This window comes from Trachurus trachurus (assembly GCF_905171665.1).
Source record: "Trachurus trachurus genome assembly, chromosome: 24".
In the NCBI taxonomy this organism is placed as follows: Eukaryota; Metazoa; Chordata; class Actinopteri; order Carangiformes; family Carangidae; genus Trachurus; species Trachurus trachurus.
Window position 1 is genome coordinate 2242348 of NC_139910.1, and position 27840 is coordinate 2270187.

The 27840-nt window shown below is 41.9% G+C and overlaps 2 protein-coding genes across 2 annotated transcripts in view; one reads left to right on the forward strand and one right to left on the reverse strand.

Annotated features, from left to right (window-relative positions):
- LOC311007695 (uncharacterized protein) overlaps window positions 1-27840 on the forward strand; it is an 85213-nt gene that overhangs the window by 24861 nt on the left and 32512 nt on the right. The gene's annotated exons all lie outside the window — the stretch shown is intronic.
- myt1la (myelin transcription factor 1-like, a) overlaps window positions 2067-27840 on the reverse strand; it is a gene marked incomplete at both ends in the record, with an annotated part of 70907 nt that continues 45133 nt past the window's right edge. Inside the window, 14 exons of the mRNA XM_084000956.1 lie at window positions 2067-2207; window positions 5191-5253; window positions 7851-7994; window positions 9017-9120; window positions 9254-9345; window positions 10518-10739; window positions 12554-12637; window positions 12768-12830; window positions 14065-14133; window positions 15055-15179; window positions 18318-18554; window positions 20361-20653; window positions 24849-25069; window positions 26258-26377. Of these exons, the coding sequence (XP_083857082.1) occupies window positions 2067-2207; window positions 5191-5253; window positions 7851-7994; window positions 9017-9120; window positions 9254-9345; window positions 10518-10739; window positions 12554-12637; window positions 12768-12830; window positions 14065-14133; window positions 15055-15179; window positions 18318-18554; window positions 20361-20653; window positions 24849-25069; window positions 26258-26377 (1978 nt within the window). The remainder of the gene's footprint in view (window positions 2208-5190; window positions 5254-7850; window positions 7995-9016; window positions 9121-9253; window positions 9346-10517; window positions 10740-12553; window positions 12638-12767; window positions 12831-14064; window positions 14134-15054; window positions 15180-18317; window positions 18555-20360; window positions 20654-24848; window positions 25070-26257; window positions 26378-27840) is intronic.

The window sequence follows — 27840 nt, forward strand, 5'->3', positions numbered from 1 at the left end:
ATTTTAACCAGAGCATTTTAGAAATTTGTGAAAACATGTTTTTTTTTTTAAATAGAGGTTCCTGACAAAGTCAAAAAGCCTTGATGCAAGAAACACATTTGTGTTCCCTCGTCCTGAAAACGGGGTCACTGGTGACCCGAACACCAGAGAAAGGTTAATGAGTTTTATGCTGTTTTTGTAAATGCATTTCAAAATCCAAAGTATTTACAGTTGGATTAATTTCCTCATTCATGTAAAAAATATGAAAAGAATTCATTACTTTTCCTGTTCCACTGTAGTTTCTGTTTAAATCTGATTGAAACGTGCACCATGAGGGGGGAGGAGAGGGTTTCTAACGAGCCGGTACCAGCGGGGGAGTTTTCCTTTCAGCAACGCATCAGCTCAGTGAACGTGGCTCCATGTTTCCGTCGAGCAGGAATTCACCAGCAACAAAGTCTCGTCCAAGTCACAGTTTCCACAAACTCGCTGTACAGTTTCTGCTTCATTTACCACGTGATAATTACTTTGACATACTCCAATAAAGTGCATGCATGATCGACGGTGTTTCAGAAAACATCACACTCCATAATAATCAGTCCCCCCCCCCCCCGTGATCTCGGACTGAAAGTCATCGTAAGGCCGATTCTGTATCAGACACAACGTCACGACTGCTGGCTCCACTTTTCATTCATCTTTTCAATAGAAAAAATCAAAAAAAGGAAAGAAGAAAAAACAAACAAAACAAAACAAAAGCACTGCTTGGTCATCATGTCGTCCGGCATCCTGTCCCATTGTGGCTCAGACAATAAGATGCATGATTGGAGAGACGTTCCCTTTACACGATGATGAGTACAATATACAATGAGGGATGGGGGGACGTTTGACCCTGTAAGTCCAGCGGAGCCGTCAGCCTTTTACAAAGAAAAAACCACATCTACAAATCCCCCGTCGCCTGCCGAGCGCCTCGACAATAAAAACATCAAAACATGGAAACAAAGGTGTCCCTGTGCAAAGTCGAACATGACAGAACCAAAGTCCTTTCACCCGCGTCCGATTCCTACAACATGATTGTAGTAAAAGGTTTATACAAAACGCAATACATTTATAGTTAGTAAAAAGATCTATCAGCTCTTTGCTAGTTTTATTCATAAGAAATTGCATATACCCAAACAAGTTTTCATATAGAGATTGCATCCCATATCTAAAGAAAGGATTTAGTATTATCATACCAATATTGCTGACACGTCGTCCTATTCGCTATATAGTCACGCCGATGACTAAAAGAAATTCAGAATGGCAGATTGTCTCCTACGTTTTTTCCGCAGCCATTGGTTTTTTCTCCCGTTTTTTTTCCGTCTTCCCCCTCCTCGCACGAAAAAAGAAAAGCGACAGAAGAGGTTTGAACAGTTTGAAACGAAACAACTCCGAAGGGGGATGATGGGATTTTGCACCAGTTTTTAAGTTTCCGTGTCATGATGTTTGAAATCTTGGTTCTCCTCGTCAACGTCAGCTACAGATTTTACGGATTAACGTTTCGTCTCCACGTTTTTTTTAATATATATTTTTTAAATGTTTTGTTTTGTTCTTTTTTGGATTTAAACGACCTCCAGCCTCTCGGACATGATTGCTCTTCACGTTCCCGCCGCGCCGCCGCTCTGCTCCCTGTTTAAACCCGTGACGCCCAAGTTTTTCCGATGTCATATGTAAATCGCATTAAAAATAACAAAATGATTCAAGCTTACAATAAATAAATACATACATATACACTAGAATGTGCATACATTATAGCAGCTATAAACAGTACATCACATTATATTAGGTCATATGAAAATGTACAAAACGTGAATGTTCGTTTTAAAACGTTTTTCAAAGCAAGGCAACGACAATCAAAATAATAAAAAAAAGAGAGAGATACCCATGGAGTTGAGAGCATAACAGCAGAAGAAAGAAAACAACTGTGGTAGATTACAGCAGCAAAAAACAACCCATCCCCCGCTTCTTCTCTTGGTTTTTTTTTTTTTTTGTTTTTTTTTCCCGTTGTTTTTGCTTTGCATTTATTTGCGTGGCCTCGGGGCCTCGGGGCCGGGCTACACCTGGATGCCCTGCACGGCCTGTTTGATGTTCTCCAGCAGCGCCTTGTTCTCCGGGCTCTGGTACTGGTCCTGGTGGGTGTACATGTCAGTCAGTGTACTCACATACGTGTCAAAGTTCTGTTCGTTCATTGGCTCCTGCGATGGTGACGACGACGAGGAGGAGGAGGAGGAGGAGAGAGAGCCGTGAGGAAGGACAGGAAGACGGGTTAGAGCAGGGGAACATGGGAAAAAAAGATCTGTCAGACACTGTAGGGGAGGAGGGGGAGGGGGAGGAGGAGGGAGGGGGCAGCAGGTAGAGGAGGGAGGGAGGGTTGGGGGTTAGGCCAATAGTATATGTCTGCAGACCCGGAGACCTGCACAGTTAAACCCCTTAATGCCACCTAGTGGTTGACGGTAAAATTGCAACTGCACAGTCTGGACCTGCACTATTTTTGACAGGGCAAGATCCAAATAAAACGCCAAGATCTAATTCTTTGTGAAGCTTGGAACACTTTTAAACTTCTTTTTAACAGCCTATAATAAAATGCTTTTAAAGTGATATGCCAACATTTTTTTTCGTGTCTTGCCTCACTCCCGAGTCCATGACCAGCAGATAGACACCATCCTTTCGACTGTGCGTGCAGTAACAAGGGAGATAGAGTCGTATCGCCCGGAATTAGCTTAGCTCAAACACTGGAAGTGTATAGGTAGTGTTAGCCTGCCTCCACCTAAAGTCGCTAATTAGCTTAGCTCAAACACTGGAAGTGTATGGGTAGTGTTAGCCTGCCTCCACCTAAAGTCGCTAATTAGCTTAGCTCAAACACTGGAAGTGTATGGGTAGTGTTAGCCTGCCTCCACCTAAAGTCGCTAATTAGCTTAGCTCAAACACTGGAAGTGTATGGGTAGTGTTAGCCTGCCTCCTACCCGAGCCGAAATCAGCAGTTTCATTTTAGCTCTAAACTCTGTAAATATATCACTTTATCTACATTTCAAACATGTTTAGGTGAGAAAGTAGCCGTTTAGATCAGCAGTGTGTCGTTAATTTGTCTAAATACCAGAAGAAAACCAAGGGGTCTACAAGTGCGGGGGTCTTGACTGTGCAGGTCTCCGGGTCTGCAGACACATGCTCCTCGGTGAGGCTCCATCACACTCGGCTCTGAAACACTCAGCTCTTCTACAATCATGTCCAGTATCTAGAGTTCAGCCTGAAGGTCGACGCGGTGGAACCATGCAAACCCAGGAGAGAGGGATGATGGTCAGCTGACAGGGATGGATGGACGGATGGATGGAGGGATGGACGGAGGGTTGGTGGATGGATGATTGACAGACAGATGGAGACAAAACCAAGGTGCTGATGTGCAGATGATGAAGAGACACAGCTGGAGGTTCTGCTGCTGCAGGTGTTGGTCAGAGAGAGGGAGGAGACTCTGTGTGTGAAGCAGCAACGAGCAGCTGGAGCACCACAGGGCTCCGTACGAGGCCCGGCTCTGTTTACCATCTACCACGTTTTAACAAATCCAGGATGACTTCTAGTTAACTGGATGAACTGGAGTTTTGTTTTTTTCTCTCTGTGTTCATGTGAAAGAGGCGGAGCTGTTAATCATCAGACATGTCTTTTTTTATAATGATATGAGAAGAAACACTGACACCTGCAGGTCGTTTCAGTTACAGCAGCGTTCAGAAGTGAAATTCAATCAGATCAACTCACTGCAGCTTCAGAAAAGACACAAACGTGCTACAAACTCAGAAAACAACTTCACCAGTTTGACAAAACCTCACAACACAACAGAAGTGTTTCTGGGGACACGATAAAGTGAAGGACCAGTCAATAAAGCGAGGGACCAGTCAGGGGACACAATAAAGCGAGGGACCAGTCACAATAAAGCGAGGGACCGGTCAATAAAGTGAGGGACCAGTCAGGGACACAATAAAGCGAGGGACCAGTCAGGGGACACAATAAAGCGAGGGACCAGTCAAGGGGACAAATAACGCGAGGGACCAGTCAGGGGACACAATAAAGTGAGGGACCAGTCAGGGGACACAATAAAGCGAGGGACCAGTCAGGGGACACAATAAAGCGAGGGACCAGTCAGGGGACACAATAAAGCGAGGGACCAGTCAGGGGACACAATAAAGCGAGGGACCAGTTGGGGACACAATAAAGCGAAGGACCGGTCAATAAAGCGAGGGACCAGTCAGGGGACACAATAAAGCGAGGGACCAGTCAGGGGACACAATAAAGCGAGGGACCGGTCAATAAAGCGAGGGACCAGTCAGGGGACACAATAAAGTGAGGGACCAGTCAGAGGACACAATAAAGCGAGGGACCGGTCAATAAAGCGAGGGACCAGTCAGGGGACACAATAAAGCGAGGGACCAGTTGGGGACACAATAAAGCGAGGGACCAGTCAGGGGACACAATAAAGCGAGGGACCGGTCAATAAAGCGAGGGACCAGTCAGGGGACACAATAAAGCGAGGGACCAGTTGGGGACACAATAAAGCGAGGGACCAGTCAGGGGACACAATAAAGCGAGGGACCAGTCTGTTTGGTTTACTAGAACGTCAATATCACATGATTCATTCATTGATTATTGAACATATTGATCATATTAGCTTAGCATTAGCCTTCAGCCTGGTCCCTCACTTTATTGTGTCCCCCAGAAACACTTCCTGTTGTGTTGAGATTTTTTTTTTTTTGTCAAACTGATGAAGTTGTTTTCTGAGTTTGTAGCTGCAGCTGCAGTGAGTTGACCCCTCAGGGCCACCGTAGAGTTTTCTATTTCATTTGATTAGAGTTAAAAACTCAAAATATAAACTTTGTCACTTTCTTATTTCCTCCTGTTGTGTTAACTCAACCAATCAGATTCTTTCTGACTCCAGAGAAGCTCCGCCCCCTGGTTGAGGGAATGTTTTCCTCTCACTGTTGTTAATTACCAGTTATTATGTGTGTGTGGCCAATTAAAACACAATGTGTATGTGTGTGTGTGTTATAGTGTTGGTATAATGACTGCCTCTCTCTCTGCAGTGTAAAGTGATAGTGGGCTACAGGAGCAACAGGAGGGGGAGGGGAGGAGGGGGGGATGACAGTGCAGAAGAGAAGGATAATTGGATAAAGGATAAATGGATAAATCTCTTACTCTGGGAGGCATCTGTAAACAGCAGCTATGTTTTACTGGGGCCTCTTTCTGTGGCAGCGGTCTCTACAGGAGAGGGTGTACATACATACAGAGAAGTGAGTTAGCCCGCTGGACACACGGTGGCGCTCACACGGCTTCAGAGAAAACACACAGCGGCCATAATACTGTACGTCCGCCTTAAAAAGCTGTTTGTCCCAACAACCCTCCACTACCACGGCTCTGTTCACACTGCAGCACGAAAGTTTCAATCATCATGAGAGAAAAACAAGTTTGACTTTGCCTTTAACCTTCGTCTTGTGTCAGCTTTCTGCTTCCATCTCTGGTGTTAGGCTCGGATTTGACCCGTCTTTTAAATCAGTTATTTATCATTCCATTTGTTTCTCATCCCTTGGTTATGTCGTTAGGCTTCTTTATCCATGAAAAGGTTGGTTTTGCACTTTATGATTTCAGTTTTAACTGTCATTGTTGTTCTTATTGTACCACCATGACACCACAAATGTCGTAATTTTAAAGGGCCCATATTATGCAAAATCCACTTTCTACAGGTTTTGTAGTGGTCCTATGTGTTCCCGTGGCCTTTCTATGACGCCTGGAGGTGAAAAAAGTCTGTTCACTCCCTTAATTGATTTCTACACTTTTTTGAGATCGTGTCTCCAAACGGGCGAATTGGAAGTGCTGGCAGACTTGACGTCAGGATGTGCAGACACAGAAATGGCTCGTTCGCAGGAGAGCTCTGGAGAGCCACTTTTAGATTACTGAGATGTAGAGCTGCAGATTGATTTGGGGACAATACACTAGGAATACTATATGGTTGGACAACTTAGAACCATGTGAAATGGTTGAAAAACAGCATAATATGGGACCTTTAACCAGAGCATTTTAGAAATTTGTGAAAAAATGTTGTTGTTTTTTTAAATAGAGATTCCTGACAAAGTCAAAAAGCCTTTATGGTGCAAGAAACACATTTGTGTGGTACTTTTATGCATTTAAAACCCTAAAAACGGGTCAGTGGTGATCCAAACACAAGAGGAAGGTTAGTAACTGAGCTCAAATATGAAATCTGTGAAGTGAACAGAGCCTCAGATCCAAGTTGTTTGTTCTTCCTTATCATATTATTGTAAAGTGAAAGTGAAAGTTGCTGCGAAGATATTCAAAACAAAATGAAAGTGAGTGAACGTGGAGGAGGGACAAAGATCAAACTCCTTGTTAAGGCGGACATTTTTTCTTTTCTTTTTTCCTTCCAGTGTGATATGAAGCTCAGGATTGGAGGAAAGCAGAGAGGAGAGAGTCCAGTTATGGAGCTACTGCTTTGAGGAGAGATTATCCAATTAGCCCCGGTCTTCTTTCTACACTGAGACAACATGACGTCAGAACGGCCATGAGCACTTCACTCAAACTGAAACTGAAGAAAAATAACCACAACAACACCAACAACACCAACGTTTCTCTACGTGAAACTCTGTCAAGCACAGAAGAGGAAGTAGAAGAAGTAGAAGTAGAAGTAGAAGAAAGAGAGGAAGAATAAGAAGCACAGCATGGACTGCTGGGGAGGAGGAGGAGGAGGAGGAGGAGGTGGCAAACAGAAAGAAGCAGATGAAGAATAAACCTGAACAAAAGACGACTGTGTAACGGCTCCCTGTGTCGGGATGAGTGAGCAGATGTTAGCTGGTCTCAGATCAGGTCACATGGGTCACGACGAGTCACAACAAAACACAACGTCAACGTTCAAACAGACACAGCAGCCGTTCGCTCTGAAACACATCTTCTAAATTATCTAAATTATCAAGAAATCTAATCAATAACCAATAGAAAACAAGTGTCTGTGGAGCTGACGGCAGTTTTTACACTTTATTTAATTTAAAAAGCAGCAATCTAGTGAAATATGAAACAATGAGATGGATATTAATCCATCATATTTCTACTAATTCACTGTAAATCTTAAAGGGTTAGTTCAACATTTTGGCAAACTGGCCCATTGCCATAACCCCTATAGTCATAGCAGTAGGTTCGTTACCTTTAATTGTCGGTGCAAGCTGTTTTTAGAACGGCGGAGCAGAGCCGTGAGCTGCTCAGAGCTACGCTACGTAGGCTCATTATGGGATTTCTTGGTTTCCCTCATCATCAAACTCATCAAATACACAATCCAACAACTCCACAACGCTCTGGTGGACAAGTTGTGAGCTGCACATTCACCACGCTATGAGCTAATAACACAACGTTACCAGACAGAGTTGTTTTAGAGGGAAATACAGAGACTGTTGATGAAAAACTGTCCCTGTTTTGCATGAATTTACGTCTTAAACAACTCACGGCTCTGCACTGCAAATAGCTTGCACCGACAATTAAAGGTAACGAACCTACTGCTATGACTATAGGGATTATGGAAATGGGCCAATTTGCCAAAATGTTGAACTATCCCTTTAAATATATGAGATGTGAACAGAGCCAGTGTTCAGGTCAAACAGGCTGAATGATCACTGAGCCTTTATTGTTGTTGACCCGCCAAAATAAAGGACTGACTTTTAACATAGTAAAGTTCTATGTGTGTATTTTTAAAATAAATATCACCATAAATGATCCTGTAAAACTTCTAAAACTGTAAAACCATCCGCCTCAGTGTGTGTGTGTGTGTGTGTGTGTGTGTGTGTGTGGTGTCTCACCATGTGTGGCAGCTGGATGTTGGCGAGGCTGTTGATGAGCGACTGGCTCAGATTGGCCAGTTCATGCAGCAGAGAGTCGTTCTGCTGCTCGATCACCTTGTTCTCCTCCTCGATGGACTTCAGGTTGGTCTCCATGGTGGTGATCTGCAGCAGAGGAGCAAGCAGCTTCATGTCTAGATCTATAGATCTATATCCATCATCTATATCTATATCTATAATCTATATCTACAGTATATCTATAATATATATCTACAGTATATCTATAATCTATATCTGTACAGGTTGGTCTCCATGGTAGTGATCTGCAGCAGAGGAGCAAGCAGCTCACACTCACACTCACCGCTTCATGTCTAGATCTATATCTATATCTCTATATCTGTATCTGTATCTGTATCTGTATCTATAATCTATATCTGTATCTATCTATATATCTGTATATATATCTATATCTATATCTGTATCTATAATATATACGTATATGCATATTCATCATTCATATATATATATATATATATATATATATCTGTATCGATACAGTATATCTATATATATATATCTATATCTATAATCTTTATATGTATGTATCTATTTCTATGATCTATAATCTATATCTGTATCTATCTATATCTGTTTCTATATCTATATCCATAATCCATATCTATATCAGTAATATATCTATATCTGTATCTATCTATATCTATATCTGTATCGATACAGTATATGTACCTATATCTATAATCTATATCTGTTTCTATATCTATATCCATCATCCATATCTATATCTATAATGTATATATACTGTATATCTTTATCTATATCACAAATATAGCTATATCTAAATCTATATCTTTAATCTATATCTATCTCTGTATCTGCATCTATATCTACATTTTTATCAATATCTAACTCTATATCTATATGTTTATTTGTATCTGAATCTATATGTCTTCACTTTGACTTCCTGTTAAAAGTTAATTGAACCATTAACTTTTTATAAACTCTAAAATAAAACCTGAACAGTGTGAAATAATCTGCACAGTCGCTTTGATTTATATTTTCTCCTCTATATATAAATAAAGGGTTATTGTCACAAATTTAAAGAACCAATCGTGTTTCAGGGGGCGGAGCTAAATACAGCTGTGTGTTCTGTGGTGTTTGGTCCTCACCTGCGTCCTCAGTTTGATCATGTCTGACTCCACCTGAGTGTTGGACTCGTTCAGATCTTTGATTTCTTCATCCAGCTGTTTGATTTCTTCATCGTTCTCGATGCCTGAAAAATAAAACACAGATAAAACAACGATGTGATTGAATGAGTGAATTATTTTATATTTAAAGGCAAAAAAGCAGAGTTTTTGACTTTATACAGTTTCATGTTCAGTGTTTGGTGTTTTTGGCTCTCTGACCTTTGCTCGCTCTCTGCTTGATTGTCAGCATCTCCACGCCGCTCATCCTGGCCTTCTTCATGGCCGAGGTGGCCCGGGGACAACCGGAGAGACTGGAACAAACACACACACACACACACACACCAAGGTTATTATAGCTTGAAAATGTTCATTAGTATTTGTTTTTATTTAGTTTTTTAGTTTGATTTTTATTACAGTTTAGTTTTAATTTGTTCAACAAATGATGAAGCAGTTTTAGTTTAGTTTTTATTTTAGAGGAATTGACTAGTTTTTATTTAGTTTTTATTTAGTCTTAGTCTTTAGTTGTAGTTTTTATTTAGTCTTAGTCTTTAGTTGTAGTTTTTATTTAGTCTTAGTCTTAGTTTAGTTTTTATTTAGTCTTAGTCTTTAGTTGTAGTTTTTATTTAGTCTTAGTCTTTAGTTGTAGTTTTTATTTAGTCTTAGTCTTAGTTTAGTTTTTATTTAGTTTTTATTTAGTCTTATGCTGTGTCTCAAATCGCACACTTCTCTTAGTGCACTGCTTTACAGTACACTGTAAAGCAGTGCACTGCACTCAAATTTCGACAGGTTAGTACCGTCTCAAATCAAACACTGCCGCTGCGCACTTACCGGAAATGACTCGACAGCTGCTTCTTCTATTTTTTAAATTCTGATTGCAACCATAGCAACCGGCCGTTGTAACCCTATCGCCGACACTTGACAGCGCTTTTTGCCGATCAAAACGAGCTATTAAGTTGTGTTTTATTGTGTTAGTGTTGTTGTTGTGCTGTTATGAGTGTTTTTTAAAGACATTTACGCCGGTGTCGCTCCGTCGCTGCTCAAAGCAACTGCCGCCGTTTGAAAAGTAGTGACGTGCTTCCGCTACGTCACCAAGATGGCGGCCGTTAAGTGTGGAAAGTATGCATCGATCCACACTCAATTTTCTGGCCGTTTGAGTGCGCCAATTAAGTGCGCATAGCGCACTACATTTTCGCACACTGCTCAGTGTGAACGCACTTATGCACTCAAAATATTAAGTGTAAGTGCAGAAGTGCGCGATTTGGGACACACCATTAGTCTTAGTTTAGTTTTTATTTAGTTTTTATTTAGTCTTAGTCTTAGTTTAGTTTTTATTTAGTCTTAGTCTTTAGTTGTAGTTTTTATTTAGTTTTTATTGAGTCTTAGTTGTAGTTTTTATTTAGTCTTAGTCTTAGATGTAGTTTTTATTTTGTCTTAGTTGTAGTTTTTATGTAGGTTTTTTTAACTGTGCAGAACGACAACAAACCTCCGGTGTGTGAGGAAGCTCCCGCTGACGTGTCCCGAGCCGTCGCAGCCCGGGGTGGGGCAGCTCATCCCGTCGGTCTTCCCGGACTTCCAGACGAACTGGGATCCGTTGACGTAGCTGTCCTTCTGCCGCTTGGCCGCCAGCGGGCAGCCGGACGCGCTGCGGTGCGACGCGTACTTCCCCGTCACGTGGCCCTGGCCGTCGCAGCCCGGCACCGGACACCTGGGGGGAAACACACAGCCGGCAGCACTTCCTGTTACTCTGTGATGTCACAACTACTAAGCCCTGCAGCACTTCCTGTTACTCTGTGATGTCACAAATACTAAGCCCCGCCCCCTCACCACCACCACATGGACCCACTGGTCTCTGGGTGTTTTATTCTGAAAATCTGGATCAATGTTTAAAAAAAAAAGAAAAGTACTGAACTAAAACTTTAAGACGTTTTTATGGAGGGACAGTTCAACTCCTCCTCCTCCTCTTATCTCCTATTTCTCCTCCTCCTCTTCTTCATCTCTCCTCTTTCTCCTCTTCATCTTCCTCTCTCTCCTCCTCCTCCTTTTCCTCTCTCCTCTTCCTCCTCCTCCTCTTCCCCTCTCCTCCTCTCTCCTCCTCCTCCTCTTCCTCTCTCCTCTTCCCCTCTCCTCCTCCTCCTCTCTCCTCTTCCTCCTCCTCCTCTTCCCCTCTCCTCCTCCTCCTCTCTCCTCCTCCTCTTCCTCTCTCCTCCTCCTCCTCTCTCCTCCTCCTCTTCCTCCTCTCTCCTCCTCCTCTTCCTCTCTCTTCTCCCTCTCTTCTCTTCCTCTCCCTCCACCTCGTCCCCCTTTCTCTTCCTCTATCTCCTCTTCCTCTCTCCTATTTCTCCTCTCTCGTCCTCCTTCTCTTCCTCTTCTTCTCTCCTATTTCACCTCCTCCTCCCCTCTTCCTCTCTCCTCCTCCTTTTCCTCTCTCCTCCTTCCCCTACTCTTCCTGTTCCTCTCTCCTCCCCTTCCTCCTTTTCCTCCTCCTCGTTCTCCTCCTCTTCCTCTCTCCTATTTCTCCTCTCTCCTCCTCTTCCCCTCTCCTCCTCTTCCTCTCCCCTATTTCTCCTCCTCCTCTCTCCTCTTCCTCTCTCCTATTTCTCCTCCTCCTCTTCCTCTCTCCTCCACCGCCTCCTCCTCCCCCTCCTCTTCCTCTCTCCTCCTCTTCCTCTCTCCTCTTCCTCCTCTTCCTCTCTCCTCCTCCTCTCTCCTCCACCTCCTTCTCCTCTCTCCTATTGCTCCTCCTCCACTGGGCCTCATCAGTATAACGAGGTTAAGTTCAGGTTAATCTTAATTAACCCTGCTGGGGGACGGAGGAGGATGAACCGAGTCGCGGTGGCTCAACGTTACGGCGCCTCAACACAAATGTCAAACGCTCACTGGTCGTAACCTTTTCCTGGCTGCCGCGGCGACGGGCTGTGACTCCGCCCACCTGGCGGTAGAAAGGTTGGAGGACACGGGTCGCATCTCAAACAGGATGAAGATGGATGAAGGTGTCAACAGGACGAAGCTCAAGAGGTTTAAATAAGAGTTCATTTAATTTTTCACGTCAATGTTTTCGCTTTTGATGGATTAAAGGGACAATGAGGAGTTTTGTTAAAGTGAAGTGTTTTCTCACTACATTTATGAGCCTCCGCACCGTGAAATTCTTTGACCGGCGCAAGACAGACTCATGTTTTCATTCATCAAGAATTAAAGTCAGAGGTTGGAAGACGATCACATACCGTCGTAGTTCCCACCATAAACGGAGATTCGGCGGCGTTATTCTCATGACTCGCCACGAAACCGATCATACAATGTATGTAGATCATACAACCCCACTTTAAAAAAATGCTACTATCCCTTTAAGTCTTAAAGGGATAGTAGCATTTTTTTTGTGAAGATCTTAAAGTTTAAGATCTTCACGGTTACTTCAGGTTCAGTCTGTAAAACACAGCGCTGTGGCTGGATGTGGCGACCGAGGAGGAATAAATCAGATTAAACAGAGTTCTCAAAGCATCATGGGAAAAAAAAAAAACTCACTTGATGGGCTCCTGGTCGTCTTTGTCCTCTTTGCTGTGGACGATCTTGATGCCGCTCTTCTTGGCTCGAGGACAACCGGACAGACTGATGGACGGAAGGGAGGACAGAGGTGAGACGGCGTGCATGGTGGACAGGGCAGTGAAGTGTGTGTGTGTTTAGTGTGTGTATGTGTGTGTGTTTAGTGTGTGTGTGTCTGTGTTCAGCGTGCCTGTACCTCCTGTGGGAGGCGTAGTTTCCAGTGATGTGTCCAGATCCGTCGCAGCTGGGGGTCGGACACCTACAGAGGACAGCAGCTTCATTAGGAACTGAAGGAAACTGAACCTACTGCTTCTTCTTTTTCTTATTATTATTATTTTAGACCGAATCTCCTTGTTGTTTACATTCTACTTCCGGGTAGAAAACCAGCACGTAATTTGAATGAGATCAATAGTAACGAACGAGAGTTTAGCTATATATCATATTTTTCACGCCCTGTCACCGTTTAGACAAATCTGAAATGATTGAAGAAACATTACTATTTCTGTGTGTGTGTTTTGTGTTGCTATGTGTTGTATTTATTCAGTTTGGGGGAATCACAGTGTCTAGAAAGCATCAGTGGCTCAGCTGACAGGGACAGCTAACGGTAGCTAAGCTAACAGCAGTAGCTAAGCTAACAGCAGGACGTCAGCTGTTAAAACCCTCCCGTTGTGGGACACGACATGAAACTACTCCAGTTAGCTCAGTCATGTTGGAACTCAGATATCCGCTGGAGAAAATAGTTTTTCATGGAGCGTTTATTGAGTCACTGAGTTATTAAAGTTAAACAGGTAGCTAACTGTTAGCCCGGCTAATCTATGACTAATTACAAAAATTTGCACAGAAATAGTAATGTTTGTCCAACGGACAATTAAACGGTGATATAGTGACATGAAAAATGATATAGCGAAACTCTCGTCAGTCACCGTTGTTCTCATGCTGGTTTTCTACCTGGAAGTAGTTGTAAACAACAAGGTGATTCGTTCTATAGAGAGCCTAAGCGGAAGCAGGAAGTAACGTCGCCATGGGACCTCAACTCGGAAAAAATGTCCATGTAAATGAAGGGGAGTCAAAATTTTATTTTGTGATCCGAAAAATATGACCTTAACCTACTTAAAACATCACGTTTCAGGCCAAAAAACCAGCAGTTTGTTGTAAAACGGCAACAGAAGAATGTATTTGTGTGAAGACGCTCTGCGGACTACAGATCTGGTGTCCCACAAAAAATACGTCACCAACTGACACGGGAAAGGAAGGGCGCCATGTGTTGGCGGAATTACAACAAACTGCTGATTTCTCTTCATGAAACGTGATGTTTTAAACAGGTTAAGGTCATATTTTTTTCTCATGGCACAATTCAATTGCATCACGAAATAAAATTTTGACTCCCATTCACTGACATGGAGACTTTTTCTGAATTGAGGTTCCATGGCGACGTTACTTCCTGCTTCCACTTAGGCTCTCTATTATTATTCTGGATTCTGATCTGGACTCACTTGAGCTCCTGTGCGTTGGACGTCATCATCCCGCGGATGTTCTTGTCGGCGAGTTGACAGCTGGACAACCTGCAGCAGGTGGAGGGAACAACGGTTTTAGATGGATAGATAGATATACTTTATTGATCCCAAGCTGGGAAATGTTAAAGGGATAGTAGCATTTTTTTAAAGTGGGGTTGTATGATCTACAAATAGCCCTTAAGTACTTTAATTGCAGTAGAAGACTCTCTGCACTCCTCCCGTTAGCAACGCCAGCCCATAGCCCTGCCCAGAGATTTACAACATACAGTGTTGTGAACAGACCCAAAGAAACGGCCTATTTTCACGGCCTAAAAGAGGTTTTACCTGAAAAAAAATACACAGTTCCATTGTTCACTATAATATAATTTTTTCCAGCCCTTCAAAGTGCAGGAAAAACACAGTTTTTATTTGGACCTAACCAACTGCTGATCGGCAGGCGCTAACCCTGGGCGGAGGGATACGTGAGTTGGTTAGGTCCAAATAAAAACTGTGTTTTTCCTGCACTTTGAAGGGCTGGAAAAAATTATATTATAGCGAACAATGGAACGGTGTAATTTTTTTCACGTAAAACCTCTTTTAGGCCGTGAAAATAGGCAGTTTCTTTGGGTCTGTTCACAACACTGTATGTTGTAAATCTCTGGGCAGGGCTATTATGGGCTGGCGTTTCTAACGGGAGGAGTGCAGAGAGTCTTCTACTGCAATTAAAGTACTTAGGGGCTATTTGGAGATCATACAACCCCACTTTTAAAAAAAATGATACTATCCCTCTAAGTACAGTACTCAAGTAAATTTACTCCGTTACTGTCCACCACTGTGAACAATTCAACATCATTTGATGGCTGATCATCCTCCTTATCGTGGGTCAAAGGTCAGGTGTGTGTGTGTGTGTGTGTGTGTGTGTGTGTGTGTGTGTGTGTGTGTGTGTGTGTGTGTGTGTGTGTGTGTGTGTGTGTGTGTGGTGAGTCTTACGTGATGAGCTCCTTCTTGCCCTCCTTGCAGGCGGGGTATTTGTGGTGTTTGGGGCTGGGCATGGCGACCTCGGCCGGGTAGCGCTGCTCGTCCAGCAGCTCCTGGAACGGGTCCAGCTCGTCGCTCTGGTGTAAGGACGAGAAATAAGACGACTACAACACGTCACTTTACAAGCTCCTCGTTACCACGGTTACACAGGCAATATACACACAACACAACCTCACACGGAGAGGAACAAACCTGAACACACAGCCGCCATCTTATCAAGCTCCATATACATAGAATAAAGGTAGATGTTTGTGTTAAAGCTCCTTCAGAATAAAGGTAGATGTTTGTATTAAAGCTCCTTCAGAATAAAGGTAGATGTTTGTATTAAAGCTCCTTCAGAATAAAAGTAGATGTTTGTGTTAAAGCTCCTTCAGAATAAAGGTAGATGTTTGTATTAAAGCTCCTTCAGAATAAAGGTAGATGTCTGTATTAAAGCTCCTTCAGAATAAAAGTAGATGTTTGCGTTAAAGCTCCTTCAGAATAAAGGTAGATGTTTGTGTTAAAGCTCCTTCAAAATAAAGGTCGACGTTTGTATTAAAGCTCCTTCAGAATAAAAGTAGATGTTTGTGTTAAAGCTCCTTCAGAATAAAGGTAGATGTTTGTATTAAAGCTCCTTCAGAATAAAGGTAGATGTTTGTGTTAAAGCTCCTTCAGAATAAAGGTAGATGTTTGTGTTAAAGCTCCTTCAGAATAAAAGTAGATGTTTGTGTTAAAGCTCCTTCAGAATAAAGGTAGATGTTTGCGTTAAAGCTCCTTCAAAATAAAGGTAGATGTCTGTATTAAAGCTCCTTCAGAATAAAAGTAGATGTTTGTGTTAAAGCTCCTTCAGAATAAAGGTAGATGTTTGTATTAAAGCTCCTTCAGAATAAAGGTAGATGTCTGTATTAAAGCTCCTTCAGAATAAAGGCAGATGTTTGTGTTAAAGCTCCTTCAAAATAAAGGTAGATGTTTGTGTTAAAGCTCCTTCAAAATAAAGGTAGATGTTTGTATTAAAGCTCCTTCAGAATAAAGGTAGATGTCTGTGTTAAAGCTTCTTCAAAATAAAGGTAGATGTTTGTATTAAAGCTCCTTCAGAATAAAGGTCGATGTTTGTGTTAAAGCTCCTTCAAAATAAAGGTCGACGTTTGTATTAAAGCTCCTTCAGAATAAAGGTCGATGTTTGTGTTACAGTAAAGCTCCTTCAGAATAAAGGTAGAGGTTTGTGTTAAATGTTAAAAAAGCAGCTTTGGATCTTTAAATAAAGACGCCGTCTCTCACTGAAACATCTAAAAGCATCGGGAGGTGAGACGACACCTGTCCCTCAGCTTCCTGTCTGTCTCCTCAGGTGTGACTCTGCTGCTCCGTCGTCCACACATTCACTCCTCCTCGCTCCTCAGCCGGGACTTTTCTCACTCAGGAGCGTCTGGAGAGAAAAATCCCATCAGCTGCTCGTGGGGGGGGGGGGGGGGCTGCAGCCTCCTTCTTTCTTCCTCTGCAATGTCGTGCTTCATTAACAAAACGCAATTACTCTCCTGATTAAAACCTTTCACTTCAGCGCTCCTAAATCCGACGCGGCAAATGTAGCAATTTGCTGCATGGATTGCTCTGTGTGATATCAGATCTGTGAGGGTTTAGGGGCCGTGCAGCAGCAGATGATCTACCGTGTTTTACTTCTGTATTAGCGGCGTTAATTCAGCTTTTCAGCTTCCTGCAGCTTCACTTCACAGAGCAGAGCAGAGACGAGACGAGAACTGGACAGAGTTGACGACAGTGACCGTTTCAACTCAGGAGTAAATTGTGTTTGTGTTTCTGAGATGCGATTAAATCTAAAACAAAGATCCTCACAGCATGAATATATAAAATATCACAGCTCATGATGAAGGTGTTAGTTTTTCATCTTATATTTTGCATTTGATGTGAATATTAAGAAGCAAATCAAACAAACAAAGATTTTCTTCATTTCAATAATTATTGGATATTTTCCGACTAATAACTGTTGCTGCATTTTATGGAAATTACAAACTTTCATTCACAGTCAATAAATTACAAAAATATTCAGTCACAGAATCTTCTGTTTAACCTTTAATTGGAGCCAAATTACACAGGAAACTACCGAGAAATGATGAAGAAATAAAGTAAAGTTTTGATTTCAACTATAAGACTTTATGAACTTTATAAAACCTGACACTAAACTCTGAGAACTTTAACTTTAACTCAGCTGTAAACTCTGCACTAATCAGGTCTGCTTTGACTTTGTGTGATAAGTTAATGTTTTGTGCTAATTTAAGAATTTCTCACAAATAAAACAAACTTTCCTAAATGTCACGTTTGCAAAGAATAACATGCTGCTAACCCTTAAACAGACAACGAGGAGTTTGTATTTCATTATTATTTAGTGGTCGACTCGCCCAGCATTTCCTAGTTTTGGTTTTCCCGACGCTGCCCGGCGGGTCATGGGAATAACACCACCGGATCGCTAGTTGGCATCGTTTATGGTCGGAACTACGACGGTATCTGATCGTCTTCCAACCTCCGACTTCCATTCTTGATGAATGAAAACATTTTGCCAATTGTTTTCGATTTTGTCCGTCTTGCGCCGGTCCAAGAATTTCACCGTGCATGTGGAGGCTCATGGGAAATGTAGTGTGAAAACGCTTTGCTTTCCAAAACTCCTCGTAGTCCCTTTAAATTAAAAAAATAATCTGTTAAAGCAGAAGTAAGTGATCCGGTGGTTTTGTCTAACTTCCTGTCAGCCCATGGAGTTAGCAGTCCCCGCCCTCGTCCCTACGTCACCACATTCACACGCATCCCTTGGCTGCACACACAGAGAGGACTGCCCCTTTATGCCGTTCTCCTCATTGGATAAAGGTTGTAGGATACAAGGAAAGTTTTCTCCTGGGCTCAGAGCAGAGCAGAGTGACTGACAGACCCGTGTTTCAGTCCAAACACTCTATAGAAGTGATTGCTGTCGGAAGATAGAACTATTTAAGACTTATATTAACACAAACATTCACCTTACTTCTGCTTTAAATCTTAAAGACGGAGCTTCCTGTTCACAGGACGTGTTGTTGTGTTGTTTTTACAGTGTAACTCTCATCAGCTGAGTCAGAGCTAATTTGCAGGAGGAAACTGTTTTAACGACGGCTCCTTTCACTCTGGATCTGTCGTTTTAACTTTTAACACACACACACACACAGAGGACTTTTATTGTGAAGTGCGGCGGCGCTTCCTGTTACCTCCTTGTGCTCCGTGTCGTCGCCGAGCCGTTTGATCTTGGTGTAGTCGACGGGCAGCTCCCAGCAGTCGGCCTCGCTCAGCTGGTAGCAGCGGCTGCTCATCATGGCCTGGCGCTGGGGCGACATGGGCTGCAGCGGGGTCAGCACCGTGCCGCTCCCCTCCGGACCGCCGGGACCGCCGGGAACGCCGGACACGTCCACCGCCCCGCCGCCGTCATCAAGGTCGCCCACCGGACTCTGACAGGGAGACACCAGGAGGACGACAGACACAGAGATAACTAAGCTAACACATAACGATACAAGTTTTCTACTAAACATTCAATAAGGAACATTTTAAAGGGATAGTTTAACATTTTGGCAAATCATAGCATAGATTCGTTACCTTTAATTGTCGGTGCAAGCTATTTTTAGAACGGCGGAGCAGAGCCGCGAGCTGCTCAGAGCTACGCTACGGAGGCTAATGGCTAATTTCTTGGTTTCCCTCATCAAACTCATCAAATACACAATCCAACAACTCCACAACGTTCTGGTGGACAAGTTGTGACCTGCACATTCACCACGCTATGAGATAACTAGAAAATTTCCTCTGAGAAGTTTTGAGAGGGCCACAGGAACTACGGCCGGTTTTGCCATCTTACGCGCGCATTTGTATGTTACCTGTGTGTTTTGATGTGTGTGTGTGTCTGTAACTGTAATCACATGAAGCTGGCTTTAGAGTCTTTAGTGTGACTGACTTGACACGAGCTGCATCCTGTGTCAGTCTGTGTGTCGGTGTTTATAAACATTTAAACGAGCGCCAGGTGGATTGTTTATGAAGTTAACGAGCTCTGGCCTGAGGATCAAAGAGGTTACCACGGCGATAGGGGCCCCTGCAGGCTGAGACAGACAGAAACGTGGAGAAAAAGAGCCATTTTCTGCCTCTGCACCGGTCTCACATTTAGGCTTACTCTGACAAAACGGTAACTCCTATCAGAACAAAACACAGATCACATTGCTCTAAGGACTTCCTGAAAAATTTGGTACGATTTGGTGTTTCTACAGTAAATATTTTGGAGACGCTGGCAGTTTTAAAACATCGGCCCGTTCTGCTTCTCTCAGAAAATATTTGTATTGGAGTCAATGAGGAGCAGAGACAGACGTGGCCGCACTCAGAGGCTTATTCTGTAAATTCTGTAATATTTTGAGCACATGGTGAGAGACAGAACAAGTTTGTCTACAATTTTCTGAAAAAATTATGTGTGTAGAGTGTAAATTGTGGACACACGAACATTCCGTGCAATACACACCCATTATAATCTCATAATTTCTCCCAAAATGATCATGGTCATTGATCAGGGATTGATCAAAAACTATATGACCTATCAAAACGTAGAATAATACGCCAATACACAAGACTTGTGTCTACTGTTTAAAGTTCAAATGAAGTCTCTAGGTGAAAGTATGCCTGAGCAGTAGATGTTTGTAAAACTCCAATTATTGTTCTTTTTCACACTTTTTTTTCGCCCGTCCCATTGACTTCAATGCAAAAAAAAAAAAAATTCATAGCTGTAGGGGCCAGTGCCCGGTGCGATGGCCCGTGGCCCTAATAACAGAACGTTGCCAGACAGAGTTGTATTAGAGGGAAGTTCATGCAAAACCACTGATGCACGTTGCCTTCAGGGACAGTTTTTCATCAAGCAGTCTCTGTATTTCCCTCTAAAACAACTCTGTCTGGTAACGTTACGTTATTACCTTGTTGGATTGGAGTTGTTGGATTGTGTATTTGATGAGTTTTTTTAGGGAAACCAAGAAATCTGAGCAGCTTGCGGCTGCGCACCGCTGTTCTAAAAATAGCTTGCACTGACAATTAAAGGTAAAGAGGACGAGGATGTTTATATCTGATACACTGCACCACCGGCCCCATCTAGTGGCCGAACAAAGTAGCCTATTGGAATTTGCGATAGTGCTACTTTACTGTAAAACATTCGATTAACCTTCCAAGAACATTCCGGTAACATCAAAACAGGTGATTCAGCTGTAGTCTGTCTCTCTCTGTGTCTCTACCTGTGTGAGCAGGTCTTGTGGTTTCCCGGTCAGCGCGTGCGGCAGCTCGCGGCACCTGGTGGACAGGTTGAGGATGGCGGTGGCGGCCATGTGCGCCGCCTCCATGTCGTGTGTGTAGTCGAAGCTGCTCTTGCTGCAGGTGCTGCTGGCGCTGCTCCCCCCTCCTCCTCCTCCTCCTCCCCCTCCTACTCCTCCTACTCCTCCTCCTCCACAGCTCAGGCTGCTGCTGCTGCTGGGAGCGTAGCTGCTGGTCGTACTGCTGGCCGGGCTCGACGTCTTACAGTAGCGCTTCGCTGCAGGGACACACACACACACACACACACACATATGGTGGGTTTGTTAGAGCGATGGTGGCGTCCGGCCAAACTGAGCAGCAGATGGATTGTTAGAGGAGATCCAAAATTATAAAAAAGAACTTCTGATGCATTTTAAACTATGTAAAAAAAAATAATGAGTCTGACTGAAAGAAGGAAACATGAAGGAGCTCAGAGTTTCCTCATTTTTAACAAACCACCATTGTTGTTCAGTCAAATATTAAAGGTGCTGCATGTTACTGGTTTAATTAGAAATAATAATAATAAAAAATAAATTGACATGACTGACTTTTATGTAATATATGTTGATTGTTTGTGTCACTGCACCATTTCGCTAGCATAGATTAAAATTCATGTCAAAACTATTCAAATCAAAATTTTAGAAGACAACAATGACGTCAGTAGGAACCACTGAGCTCTAAAATTTACAAAGTCAAGACAATCTAAATTAAATTATATATGTTGTATGTTGTACAGCATGTTATAAAGTGGAACGCACCATTTTGCATCCCATGCAGGTAAATCCTTTCACCTGCGTGACAAAAAACACAACGATTTAGCATTTGGCATCCCTGCTTTACGTAATACATAGAAGAAATCAAGTTAGTTAATTGTTTCACTGCACCATTTGGTTTCCCTTCTTTACATCTTATTACTGTGACATATGATGAATGAGAAGTTAAAGCAGAAGTGAGTGATCCGGTCGTTTTGGCTAATGCTGCGTTCCAGGCAGGCTTTTGAAATCGTAAATTACAGCTTCAAGTCACAACTTACGACTTTGTAGCGTTCCAGGCAACCCACTCGTGTTTTTCCGACCTGTTTTACCGGTGAAAGTCACTATAACGGCCACTCGTAACTTCCGACCGGTGAACTCGTACCAGATCGAACTGGTACCACTTCACGGTCGGAAAAATACGAGTTTCCTTGAACGCACCATAACAGTCCTCGTCGCTACGTCACCACATTCACGGCGTTCCTTGGCTGCACACACAGCCCTGCATGCCGTTCTCTCTCCTCATTGGATAAAAACTGTAGGATACGATAAATGTTTTCTCTTCGGCTCAGAGCAGAGCAGAGTGACTGACAGACCCGTGTTTCAGTCCAAACACTCTATGTAAGTGATTGCTGTCGGAAGATATAACTATTTAAGACTTATATTAACACAAATATATCACTCACTTCTGCTTTAAAATCTATGACAAAACTATTCAAAAACATTCTAATCTAAGTTATCAAGCACTTTGTGGTCTCTACCTGCGAAAGGTGCTATACAAATAAAGTTTATTATTATTATTATTATATTATTATCATGAATAAAGTTTTAGGAAAGGTACATTGTGAATATGATGACATCAACAATGAGCTGTAACATTTACATTTGTTTTCCAAACAATCAAGACAAGGTAGATGTATGTATGTATTCACAACATGCTGTAAACTGGAGCGCACCATTCTGCATCCCATACAGGTAAATCCTGCGTAACAAAACACAATGACTTAGCATTTGACATCACTGCTTTATGTAATGTTACTATGTATGTAAGAAATCAAAACCATAGTTATTTGTTTCACTGCACCATTTGGCTTCCCCCCTTCACATCCACCCCATAAGCATATGTACATTAGAAGTTATGACAACACTATTCCAAAAAACAAAAAAGAGTAAAATCTGGTTCTAAATGTTAGGAGATAATCACCAAGAACAGCTATGTTGTGTATATGCTAATATTATTTTGCATCCCTTAATATGAGTATGAAACAAATAATCAGAATTAACTCCAGTGGGTTAAAAAACAAAATGCTGTAAACTGAAAACTACATGTGTGACATGTGATATTATTATATATGTCAAATAAATCAAAACTATAGTTATTTGTTTCACTGCACCATTTGGCTTCCCCTGTTTACATCTTATTAAGATACAGCGAATTCAAGTTTAGATATATGACAAAAACTATTCAAAAACATGTCAAATCTGGTTCCAAATTTTAGGAGATAATCACCAAGAACAGGTATGTTGTGTATGCTAATATTATTTTGCATCCCTTAATATGAGTACGAAACACATAATCCGTATGAACTCCAGTGGGTTAAAAAACAAAATGCTGTAAACTGAAAACTACACATTTGACATGTGATATTATTATATATGTCAAATAAATCAAAACCATGGTTATTTGTTTCACTGCACCATTTGGCTTCCCCTCTTTACATCTTATTATGACACTACGAATTACGGTTAAGATATATGACAAAAACTATTCAAAAACATGTAAAATCTGGTTCCAAATTTTAAGAGGTGACCATCAACACTTTGTATATATTATTGTGTATGGAAGAAAAAAAAACTACAAACATGGAGGTTAATGTCTTCAGCAGGAATCGATGAACGCAGTGACACCGAGAGGAAGAGAAGTGGGACAGAGTCAGAGAGAAAGAGAGAGAGAGAAAGAGAGAAAGAGAAAGGTTTTAGTCTTTTCATGAGAAACAGAGAGAGAAAAGAGTGAGAGAGGAAAGAGAGGAGAAGCGAGAGAGGGTGATCGTACGATGGTGAGTTGGAGTGATGCTGATGGAGAGAGAAGTGGCGGAGGAGAGGAGAGGAGAGGAGAGAAGAGGAGAGGAGGGAAGGAAGGAGGGAGTCGTGACGGAGGAGAGGAGAGCGCAGACACCTCGTCTAAAAAATCCTCTCTCCTGCATCTCGGCGATGGCTCAGAGCCAGAGGAACAGGGCTCGCCTTCATTATCTCTCCGCTGCTCTGCTCCACAATCCCTCCATCTGCACCTCCCTCCTCCACTCCTCCATCCCTCCATCCTCGGCTGAGAGGAGGCAGCCTCGGCATCTCCATTCCTCTACTCTCCCTCTCTCTTTCTCTCTGTCTCTCTCACTCCAGTCATGTGGAGAAGAGGAAAACACCGGTGCTGCTGCAACAAAGAGTGAGTGAGTGTAGTGTAATGTAATGTAATGTAATGTAATGAATTGTAATGTAATGTAGTGTAATATAATGTAATGTAATGTAATGTAATGTAATGTAATGTAATGTAATGTAATGAATTGTAATATTGTAATGTATGTATGTAGATATTTAGTAAAATGCTTTGGCAACAACACATTTCTGTTCATGCCAATAAATAAAGCTGATTGAATTGAGTGAGTTTCATCCTCAGGTACAGAGTGTTCTTCTTCCTCCTCCATTAGCCTGCTTTTATTTTATTTTATCTTAATTTTTTTTTTTAAAAACCTGCATGTGGAACAACATTAGTTCGACTTCATCTTTTCATTTTTTATTTTTTATTTTTTACGTGTATGTGTGGGAGGTCGATAATGAAACGCATCAATAAACAGAGATTAAAATAAAGACCGAATGTGTGTTTGTCAGATATATAACTAACAAGGCTGTTGGACCCGTTTCTCCTTCTTCATTTAAAGGGATAGTTCAACATTTTGGCAAATTGGCCCATTGCCATAATCCCTATAGTCATAGCAGTAGGTTCGTTACCTTTAATTGTCGGTGCAAGATGTTTTTAGAACGGCGGAGCAGAGCGGCGAGCTGCTCAGAGCTACGCTACGGAGGCTCATTATGGGATTTCTTGGTTTCCCTCATCAAACTCATCAAATACACAATCCAACAACTCCACAACGCTCTGGTGGACAAGTTGTGAGCTGCACATTCACCACGCTATGAGATAATAACACAACGTTACCACACAGAGTTGTTTTAGAGGGAAATTCATGCAAAACCGCTGATGCACGTTGCCTTCAGGGACAGTTTTTCATCAACAGTCTCTGTATTTCCCTCTAAAACAACTCTGTGTGGTAACGTTGTGTTATTATCTCATAGCGTGGTGAATGTGCAGCTCACAACTTGTCCACCAGAGCATTGTGGAGTTGTTGGATTGTGTATTTGATGAGTTTGATGAGGGAAACCAAGAAATCCCATAATGAGCCTCCGTAGCGTAGCTCTGAGCAGCTCACGGCTCTGCTCCGCCGTTCTAAAAACAGCTTGCACCGACAATTAAAGGTAACGAACCTACTGCTATGACTATAGGGGTTATGGCAATGGGCCTATTTGCCAAAATGTTGAACTATCCCTTTAAATTCCAGCACTGAAGATAAAGTGTGTGCAGCCATTGAATCAAAAAGCCTGAAACTGAGATGGAGCGTTAGTTTTCCTCACCGTCGTATCCCTTCGGGGACGTGTCCCGGCCGTGGTGGGACTTGGACGTGGGGCCTCTCTTCCCGTAGCCGCCGTGCTGGCCGTCGTAGCCGCCGTAGTCGTAGCTGGTCTTGGAGTACTTCTCCAGCTCCTTGGCCAGGTTGGAGCGCGGCGTGCTGGTCGGCACGTTGTTCTTGTAGCCGTACTGAGGAATCTCCAGCTGCTTCACGAAGCACATCGGCCTGAGAGGACGAGGAGCGGTCAGAGCAGCGTCCACAGTTTAACCAACTCTAAATGTTATTTTATTATCAGTTTGCAGTTTTGGGCTCGTTACTTTTTTAAGAAAGTAACTATTACCAGGAAAAGTAACTATTGCGTTGTGTTACTTTTTAATAAAATGCTCAAATATGTCAAATTGCTTGGACTCGCCCCCCCTAACCTTCTGTTTATCTGGACAAACCAACTCACTGGAGGAATACTGAGTGAGTTGGTTAGTTCCAGATAAACTGCTTTTTTCCGACTAGATTAGATTAGATTAGATTATACTTTATTTCATCCCCGAGGGGAAATTTGTTCGTGACAGCAGCTTTTAACAAAAGGAAATAAAAGCAGGACAAATAATGAAATACACAATTCATAAAAATACTTTAAAAAGAAGAAAACAAAAGAAGAAAATGCTATGGTGCTCTCTACCTGCTGGGCAAAATAACAGATTAAAAAAAGTGCTTGCTGGTGGACAACTATAAAACTATAAGACTAGTTGATGGACTGAAAATAATGTGTAAATAACGTAGCTACACTTTTTTCAAGTGTATTATTTTGTGTCGTAACTTCTTGAGTCAAGTAACGGTGCATTTTATTGTCAGTAATGGTTAACGCCGTTGTAACGGGGGAAACTGTAACTTTTTTAATCAATCGTGACTGAAAAAAGTAGCACCATTAGTAATACTGCGATTTTATAACGCTGTTATTCCCATCACTGCCAGTTTGTTCCTTTTTATGATATTTATTTATTTTCAAATTTGATTGAATAATTTTCTTGCAATTATCTTGTCTTTTTAATCATTTATATTTAATTAGAATATTATATATTAAGCTTTTATTTTGGTAATTTATTTATGTATGTATTTATTCATTCATCATAATTACTTTGTTTTTCTAGATTTTCTGAATTGATGAGATAATTATTTTGTCTGTTTAAAGAAATTGGTATTTTTATTTCCCAGCATACAGTGATGTATTCACTGTATGCTGGGAATTTTGACGGCACCATTCTGCATCCCTCGGGATTTATGACAAAAATATTCAAAAAGTGTTGACATTCATTCATCTTGATTGATTCTGAGAGACATTTAAGTCCATAATGATCATTCTGTGGTTGGTTGCATCGTCCAATCAGAAGTGTCGCTCTGCTCAGAGTGGGCGGTTACCTGAGGACGCGGTCTGACGTCTGATTGGTTTTGCTGCCGGGGCTGATGGTGTCCGGCGTGTGGCTCTTCTCATGAACCTTCGCCATCTTCTCTGCAGCAGCGATGGGGCAGCCGGACAAACTGGAGGAGGGAGAGCACACGGCCCGGTTACACACCGCTCTGCACTGACACACACACACACACACACACACACACACACACACACACACACACACCTGGCTGCGGCCCTCAGACTGAGGGTTTGACAGGTGCATTGATTAACTAACTGACAGTTTATTGACTCGGCCGTGTCGCGGTTCACTGAGCTGTGAACGTCTCATCGCCGCTGACGGCTTCATTAACCGCTTTCACCGTCCGACTGTTCACTAACTGGTTATTTACTGTCTAGAGGTCATTTACTAACTGGTTCTTTAACAGAAAAAACATGAAAGATTTGTTTTCATTACTATTTCATCAATTCTAAACACAACATTTTGAAAAATCTTTAAAAAAAAAAGAAACAAGATAATTATCTCATCAATTCAGAAAAATGAATAAATATCATCAACAAAAAAAATGATCCAAAAATGATAATACTACGACGGAGTATTAGGGCCACATTGACAAATAAAGTCGTAAATTTACGACTTTATTCTCATAATGTTATGACTTTTTTCTCGTAGGAAGTGTACGACTTTAATCTCATAAATTTACGACTTTATTCTTGTAAATTTATGACTTTATTCTCTTTTTTCTTCTTTTTTTTCTTCTCTCAACGTGGCCCTAATACTCCGTCGTAAAATACCAATACCAAACAGACAAAATAATTATCTCATCAATTCAGAAAATCGGAAAGAAATACAACATAAATATCATGAATTCATAAAGACATGAATAAATAAATATTATAAAATGACAAAATAAATAATAATTAAATATAAAGAAATAATTAAAAGACAGGATAATTGCAAGAAAATTATTTCATCAATTTTGAAAATGAATAAATAAATATCATGAAAAATAAATAAAAGTAACCCCAAAAAAGATAAATATATAGTCAAATAGGAAAATGTACAACATATAAACACAATATGACGTCTTCCGTTTCATTATAAAATAAAAACAGATGTAAAAGGACAAAATGATCCAATAGAGGATAAAACAGAGGACTCAGCTCCTGTGTGTGTGTGTGTGTGTGTGTGTGTGTGTGTGTGTGTGTGTGTGTGTGTGTGTGTGTGTGTGTGTGTGTGTGTGTGTGTGTGTGTGTGTGTGTGTGTGTGTGTGTGTGTGTGTGTGTGTGTAACATTGTGATACAGTAACAGGGAGGTTGTGTTGTGTTTTGTCCTTTGGGCTCTGATGCTGCTGCTGCTGCTGCTGCTAAATCTGTACAAGTCTGAAGTCTCCTCTGATTGGCCGACGAGTTTACGCATCACTGACATTGCGAGTGTGTGAACAGGAAGAAACCAAAACCACACACACACACACACACACACACACACACACACACACACACACACACACACACAGACAGACACATTATAAAGGATGCTGCTGTATGAGGACGACTTAGTGACAGATCAGCACCGCCGCCGCCACGGTTACTG